This window comes from Rhineura floridana, chromosome 1, assembly GCF_030035675.1.
Source record: "Rhineura floridana isolate rRhiFlo1 chromosome 1, rRhiFlo1.hap2, whole genome shotgun sequence".
Taxonomy (NCBI): Eukaryota; Metazoa; Chordata; class Lepidosauria; order Squamata; family Rhineuridae; genus Rhineura; species Rhineura floridana.
Genome location: NC_084480.1, coordinates 174,716,037 through 174,724,427, shown reverse-complemented (window position 1 = coordinate 174,724,427; position 8,391 = coordinate 174,716,037). Strand labels below are relative to the sequence as shown.

General features: G+C 47.3%; 1 protein-coding gene across 1 annotated transcript in view; it reads left to right on the top strand.

The window, feature by feature from the left end:
• The first annotated feature begins 204 nt into the window (after window positions 1-204).
• The window catches only part of CYSTM1 (cysteine rich transmembrane module containing 1), a 49,953-nt gene continuing 41,766 nt past the window's right edge, over window positions 205-8,391 (top strand). Inside the window, exons 1-2 of the mRNA XM_061587026.1 lie at window positions 205-348; window positions 829-1,190. Of these exons, the coding sequence (XP_061443010.1) occupies window positions 301-348; window positions 829-1,190 (410 nt within the window). The 5' untranslated portion in view covers window positions 205-300. The remainder of the gene's footprint in view (window positions 349-828; window positions 1,191-8,391) is intronic.

Sequence of the window (8,391 nt, the reverse complement as noted above, 5' to 3'; positions counted from 1 at the left end):
TCCCTCCCTGCCTGTGTCTGGGGTGGCTCTTCAGCCTTTCCCAACCGGTGTGCCTCCAGATGTTGTTGGACCACAACTCCCATCAGCCTCAGCCAATGGCTGAGGCTGATGGGAGTTGTGGTCCAACAACATCTGGAGGCACACCGGTTGGGAAAGGCTGCTCTACCTGCTTCCCCACTTTATTTCCTTGGGCAGTACAGCAGGAAGCATCGGGCAGCTCAGAGTGAGGGAGTGCGCGAGAGAACAGAAGGTGCCACTGCCTTTGCTTGCGCCTCCTCCATCTCTGTCTGGGTGTTGGTTATGAACTGGGCTCGCTGGGCCCAGTCCCCACCCAGAGGAGCAGTGCAGGTGAGAGTGGAAGAGGAGGAGGTGTTTGCTCCTTCCTTGAACGGCTAGCTCTGGTCACTTGCTTGCCTGCAGTCTCCCCTGGGGGGCTGCGGCGGTAGGGTGGCGGCAGCGTCCGTCCTTGCTGTGCTACCCAGAGAGAAACGACAAGCGGGCGGAGACACCGCTTCTGCACTTTCCCCCAAGGCAATGCCACGGGGGCTCCCCTTCCCCCCTCCTACCCAGGGAGTGTGCGTGACCCGCCACCTGTTCTGTCTTCCCCCTCCCGCGCCCTTTGTGGAGAAAACTGGGTTAAGTGAGGGTGAGGAGAATGAGAACTCTCCAAGCTGGGTGGCCAGAAAGAGAAGAGGTCAAAGCTGCTGCACTGCATCTCTAACAGTTGTGTGGAAGAGGTAATTTCAGCCAAAGCACCTTGAATGTCTGCACTTGCAGAAATCCCCTCTGCTACCCACGGCCCGCTTTTGCATTTGCCCCCCTTCGCAGAGCACGCTGCCGAGAGCTCGCCTACAGCCTGGAATTGACCCCGATACGCCAGATCCCCTCCCCACCCCGGACGCAAAAAGACTGACTGCGCGCCGAACCAGCCCAGATTGGAGGCTCCGCTGCCGCGCATGCTCACGGCGTCTGTCCGCATGCAGTGACACAGCGGCGGCGCCCTTCTTTCTTGCCAGTCGGGTGACCACAACTTCTGGAGTGACATCACGGCCGTGCGCAACTCTGCGGCTCTACAGGTGCCAGCTGCCGGGTCCGTGCTTAGTCCGTCAGTTGGTAGCGGTAGCAGCAGCAGCAGCCGCCGCCGGAGAAGAGAAGAGCCCAGCCAGGGGAGGCTTTTGTGAGGCGGACAGGTATGGCCGCAGCGGGGAAAGGGATTGGTGACTGACCTCGGCAAAAGGGAGTCGCTGGTGGGCTTCGCATGGAGCCTCTGCGCCACCAGCGGCCAAAGGTCTTGGCCAGCCCACACCGGCCGACTCCCCTTCTGGGGCCGTGGGTGGGTGTGTTGGGTGCCTCACGTCCGGGGAGAGGATACTGGGCTTGGTGCGCCCTTCGTTAGCTGCGCTCATGGTTGTCCGACTCTCTAGGCGTTGCTACCGGTGGTCCGCCTCGGTCAGTAGGAACTGCCTCGCCCACTCGGTGCGTGCTCGGTTGACCCTCCTGGAAGACAGCCGTGGTTACCTAAGCCGCGTAGCCTTCCTTGTTCTCGCTTGGGAGGGTTAGAGGCAAGGGAGTGCGGGGAGAAGCGGACCCTGCTCTGGCGACGTTCACACGATCAAACCGAGACTTGTGGGCGGCACCTTTTTAAAAGGATGAGTGGATTTATGGCGGCGTAAATTTTCGCAGGCCCCAGAGCCCTCCTTGGCAGGTGCATAAAATTCTTACCGTCGAATACTTCGGGCTGCTGAAGAAACCGAGCCTAGTCCGCCCAGGAACACTGGCGGCAATATACCCATCGTGTTGTTTTTGCTGCAAGGTTCATAGGTCTTCTGCACGCTGCTTTTCTGTCCAACACGGTTTGCTGGTAAGAGCGTTACCGCAGGACTCGGGGGTGTTCCATGTCACTGGCTATGATCTTGGTTCTATTGGCCTGTGATCTATGAAGATTATTGGACAAAGGTGCTGTGGGGTCCTATACTACCAATGTCTTTGTTCTTTAGGAAGGCTTGGAGAGGATGGGTGGGTAGGTATTAGGTTGATGCCTATTGGCTAGAATGGAAAAGGTGGGGAAGGTTATTCAAAGCAGGGTTGGGAGTTCCTTGGTGGGTGGGGGGACTAAAATGCATGTCAAGCAATTCTTGCCTACGGTGTTTTTCTTTTTCTTTTAAGGGATGGGTGAAGAAAAAGTATATACCTACGTTACCCCTCTGCCATGAAGCTCATAGGGTGATCTTGACCCAGTCAAGTCCTCTCAGCCTAACTTACCCTGCAGGCTTGCAATGAGGATAAAGTGGTGGTGGTGGGCAGAGGTATATGCTTCATTGGATAAAAATAAATAACAATAATGTTAAACTATTAAACTAGACTTTTGGCTGCAATATATTAATTGGTGTCTTGCTAAAGGTAAAGGTGTCCCCGCACTTATAGTGTGAGTCGTTTCCGACTCTTAGGGTGACGTCTTGCGACGTTTACTAGGCAGACCGTATATGGGGTGGGATTGCCAGTTCCGTCCCCGGCCTTTCTTTACCCCCCAGCGTATGCCGGGTACTCATTTTACTGACCACGGATGGATGGAAGGCTGAGTGGACTTCGACCACTTTTACCGGAGATTCGATTTCCTCCTTCTGTTGGAATCGAACTCCGGCCATGGGCAGAACTTCGGCTGCGTTACTGCCGCTTTCCACTCTGTGCCACGGAGGGTCTTTTAAGATAGCAATAATAGGACTCTTTTTTGTAGCAACCTCTTAAAATTTCAGGAGTATTTTAAAATCCACCGTAGTGAAGTCTATGCCAGCCCTGATTCAGTATTATTGAACTGTCTGAAAGTACAAACCTTGATGTGATTATACAAAATATACCCATCCATTCATGGACAAAGTATGGATGCTTGTATTTGAGGTCATTTTGCATCTGTTCCTCTTTCTCCCTTCCTCATCTGGTAGCCTGCAATATTGCTGGCTGCTCCCCACCCCCTCTTGAAATTTGGCTGTTTCACTTTATCACCTTTGAACAGGAAGTCACGTACAGTTTCTGATTGATTAAGACTTTTCTGACACTTTCCTATACTTGGGAAATCTCTTGGGTAAGGTTTCAGTTCCTGACTTTTCACCTCTGCTGCAAAACACAGCACATCTTTGCACAATGAGGAAGATGCTCATTTGTTAAATATAGTCGCTTAGATACTTCCAGGAACTGCAATAATTGGGTGAGTAATTTATGCCTGGTCCAGTCTCTTAACCCAGTTAAAGATTTATTTATAGGGAGCAGCTCTGAAACTCTGCCACGGTAATTGAGATGTACATTTGCTGGTTTTTGTTATTGTCTGTCATAGTAGACCCACTGTGTACCTTCCCCTTCTGAAAAGGAAGGAGGGCTTCCTCTTTTTCTTTTTTCCTGTGCCCCACCTGTTCATTTCCAACAGTTTGTGCAGGAGAACATCACTGCTCCATGCTTATTTATTTGTTTATACTTATTTCCAACATTTATTATCTGCTTTTTAGCCACTTAGCTTTCAGACTGGTTCACGGCATGATAAAACAATCAAGTTACAGCAATTAAATAACACATACATTGAAAATGGCTCAAAATAAGACCATGGATAGTCAATTCAGCAACAGATAAATCAATATAAAATAGAATAATATAAACAGCAGGTGCAAAATAAAGCAAGCCTACTATTCATGGAAAGGCTCAGGCAAATAAAAAAAATCACTCTGTGTTTGCCTGGTGGTGGAATTGGGGATGCCATTTCAATTTTTCCACTGTGGACAGCAACATTTGCCCTGATGACCTGCTCGACTGGGGCAATTGTCTATAAACGCAGTATAATTTCAGTATGACTAGATACCTATTTGGGTGTTCAAGCAACATGTAGGGATAGGGAGGGTATAAGGGACATGATGAGGGAGTCTGGTAGACCTGCTCCCAATGGCCACATCCCATATGCACCACACTGACTTTCCCACAATGAGTACCCCATTGCATGAAGACTGAATTTGGTCAGAATCCTCCTTCAAACCTTCCTGTTGAATGTGTGAAGGTCTCATGTGGGGATGGGGACATTGGGGGCAGAGCTTGTGTACTTGACCCCACTTCCCCTCCACGTGTTCACTTTGAACACCTAAAGAATGGCTTAGATGTTTCACAGTTTTATTTGGTTTCTGTTTCAGCTTACTCTCAAGAATCTCCTTCGCAATATGCTTAAATGTACGTTAATAGTAGTGGAAATGACAGAGACCCAACAATCTTATGACTTCACTTGTTTACAGTGTTAGTCTGATATCATTTTCAGGAGAACTCTGAATCATTAAGAAGTCTCCTGTTGTCTGCAATGCTGAAGACTGAGGTCCAGTGTTGCAACTCATGAATGAGGCATTAAGAAATGGTTACTGGAAAAGTGCAAAGGATATTAAGGCAGGAAAGTTGAGCTTTGGAGAATATAAAGTGAAAGAATCTTTGCCTCCCAAATAGCTGACTGATTACTATAGTTCTGTTTTCATGGCACAAGACTTCAAATATTCCTGTGTGTGTAGGGATTGAACGTTGCTGCCAACCCATTAAGCATAAGCTTTAACACTAGCATTATTAGCAAATAACATTATTTATGACTCTTCTGCGATGGCGTGGGTGCCATCTACCTGAGAAGAACAAAGGGTTTAGAGCTTGCTTACTGTAAACTAAGTCCCATAGGCCTTGAGAAACATGTCTAGATGCTCAGCCAGTCTGATCTGGCCATGATGATATTGTGACGAATGGCTTTAAAGAGGCCCAGACTGTAATTTCAGATCTTGGGTTGTTCCCACTAACCAAAGTTTAAAGAAACCACAGTTCCCAAGTTCAGACACCAGAGGGAACTGCTCGTGGCTTAAAAAAGAAGTGGAAGCTTTCATGCTCTTCTGATGCACAAAATGGGAGGAGAGAGCATGAACCAAATATTCATTACAAATATTTTCTGTGATATGGTTTTCTGTTGCTTCTGAACCAGGCCATAGCGGAGCTACATGGTCAAACAGCAGATAACATGAGCACTAGCTAGTCTAAGCCAGAGTTGCATGCTCAGAACTATGGCCTTGCATGTTTACCAATATAATGAATAAAGGGGGTTTGTTTGTCCCATATAGGTACATATTACTGGGAACAGCCGCCTCTGGGTGCTGTGATGGTGGGGACTCGGCCCAGCTGCACTTGACAGAGAGAGAGGGCAAGTGAGTGAGCAGAGACCTCTCTTTCTCTGGGCACAGGGTTCAGTCATTCATTCCCGTGCACCAGAGAGAGAGAGAGATGGAGTGTGAGTGGAGTCACTGGCTGCTCCGCAAGGAACAGCTACTGCCTTCTATCGTTTGTATATTCTCTTTGGGCTTCATTTCTCTCTGTGGTGCTGCCCAGAGAGATAGGGCAAGTGGGCAAAAGCAGGAAGAGCCATGGGCTCCTTTTGTGCATATGTGCTTTCCCTCTAGGTAGTGTGGCAGCTGGTCCTTACTGTTGCACCTCCAAGTATGAAAGGACAACTAAGAGATTGGAGGGGCATGGCCTGGGGAGGGTCCTACAGGCTGGATAAAGAGGTCTAGACTGCCATGTTCAACCAGTGGGCTGAAGGTTCCCCATCTTTTGTATATGCATTTAATAAAAATAAAATGTATTGAGTCCTGTATTGTGGTTTTCCATTTGCTCCGGGTTAGACTCTGAGAATGACCTATATAGCAGAAAGCACAGCTGGGTTCACTGTCTTTTTTATCCTTGGAGCATATGTGAGGTTTGTTGCCTAGCCCAGTTGACTTTCCCTCACAGCAATCGCATGTGTTGACAAGCAACACATATTGGGACTTTTCTTTCAGGGTGTTTTATCTGTTATTGATCTCACAGAAGGATGGGAGGAGAGTGCATGAACCAAATACTCATTCAGAGTTGGACAGTGGCCGAAGGCTTGCTGCCAGGTGCTAATCGTATATACCGGGGGGGGGCGCAATGGCAGGCTTGGAGAAACCACAAGGTTTGCAGAAGTACATTTTTTTTGAGAGAGAGAGAGAGAGACCCAGACCCTAAAGTGGTGGGAGTGGGAAGTACAGTCCAATGAAGAGTGAGCATGCTAAGTGCTCACATGATGCTGCCTGACTATTGGAGGAAAATGGGTGTGGGGATGGAATAGAATTGGAGTATCCTCGAAAAAGGCATGGCTGGAGCACTCAATAGGAGCTCTCTGCAGGGCAACATTTTGTTGCAGTTTCCATTTGTTGTTAAGCTATTTCTTATAAATCACGGACATGTCGGTATGAGAGGCCAATATTGAATATTTCAGTATTGAAAAAGCTTGCCCTTTGGTGCTGCAAATGAATGGGTATTACAAATGGTTTGATGGGTTGCATCAGGGAATTCCTGTTTGGAGTTCATAGTGCTTAAATTTTTCATTCTGTCTTTGTAATTGGATCTCTATAAACATCTTTTAACAGAAGCAGGGAAGCCGCAACTGCATCAAGACCGTTATACTGGGAGGAGGAGATTTAAACCTATCCCTGCATCACTTTCTTAATTTAAATCATTTATCCCTGCCTCAGGCTACTTTTGCACGCATTAAGGAAAACATACAAATACATATTTCTGAGAGTCAGTGTGGTGTTGTGGTTAGAGTGTTGGACTGACCTGGGAGACCATAGTTCAAAACCCCCTTAGCCACAAAGCTCACTGGGTGACCTTGGGCCAATCACAGCCTCTCAGCCTAACCTACATCATAGGGTTGTTGTGGGGATTAAATGAGGAGGGGTATGCTGCCTTGAGCTCCTTGGAGAAAAGGTGGGATATAAATGCAATAAATAAATAAAATAAATTGTACAGCCATGAGAGTGGCTGTATTCTATAACCAGCATGGATTTTTTCACATTCCTCTATGTTAAATTGAAAATATTTCTCCATGTCATTCTCCTACTTACCAGAAACTCAGTTCAAAACAAAATCTTACAACACCTATAGTCCTGAACTCAGAAACACTCGTTTAACAAACCTCTAAGTTTTCATGATGATACACAAAACACAGAGAGAATCTAGAGTTCAAAGCATAAAACAAGCGGAAAAAAATCCAGACCTGTTGGACGTTTTTCTGTATGTAGTCTCATAATTTGTTGAAATTAATTAAAAATCAACCATGTTCAAAGAGTATATGTAATCCTATTACTTACCTTGCCTGTATTCTGACCTTCATTTTCTGCAGTTCAAAAGTTAAAAAAATGCATGGCTGATTTTTAATTAATTTAAGAAAATTAATATTGAAGTCTATGATAAGCATGGGCATGCTCAGTAAGAGCTGACTGTCCATGTTCTAAAAGCCAGACTAACAGCTGTTTGGCTTAGCTAATCAGAGTGTCACACCCATACCAGACATTTATTCCACTTTAAATAGTCATGGCTTCCCTCAAAGAATCCTGGGAAATATAGCTTGTGAAGGGTGCTGAGAGGAGACTCCTATTCCTTTGCCAGAGCTCCAGTGGCCAGAGTGGTTTAACAGTCAGCCCCTCTTCTGGTGATTGTAGTTGTGTGAGGGGAATAGGGTGTCTCCTAGCAAAGCATCCTTCATAAACTACATTTCCCAGGATTCTTTGGGGGAAGCCATGACTGTTTTAAGTGTAATAAAGGTCTGGTATGGATGTGGCCAGGAAAAACTTTGGATTAAATTTGGGTGGGAGACTACATGTGTCTGCTGTAAAATAAAAAGGTGGGGGGGAAATAATGATACTGTTCACGAAGTTTTCCTTTTGGAAAGGAAAAGGGCTTTTCCTCTGCCCAGTGCTCACTCACCAAATCTGCTCCCCTCCATGCCCCTCCCCTTCCTCCCCTTCCCTTCCTCCTCCCTGTCTATCCCCCAGGTCACCCATCCATGCATGATTGCACAGGAGTAAATCCCATTGAACTCAATAAGCATGCAAATGATTTACCATAACCTCCTCCTCCCTCCTAACCCCTTCCTCCTGCCCCTCCCCTCTCCCTTCCTTCCCCCTCCCCTCCCATTCCAATCCCCTCCCCCTCCTTCCCCTTCACCCACTCTCTTCCCTCCCTTCCTCCTTCCCTCTCCCTTCCCCCCTTCTTCTCTGCCCCTCATGGTCAGTTTCACCCATCCTAAGCATGATTGCACAGGTGTAAATCCATTGAACTCAATAAACATGCAAATGATCGAATCTGCCTTTCCTCTCCCCTCACCCACTCTCCTCTCCTCTGCCTTTTCTCTCCTCCCCCATTCCTGTCTTGTTCTCCTCCCCCTCTTCTTCCTCCTCCCCTGCCCACTCCAGCCCTCCCTCCCTTCCCCTTTTCCTCCTCCCACCATGGTCAGTTTCACCTACCCTAAGCATGATTGCAGGGGCATAAATCCTATGGAACTAAATAAGTTTGCAAATGATCAATCCATTCTCA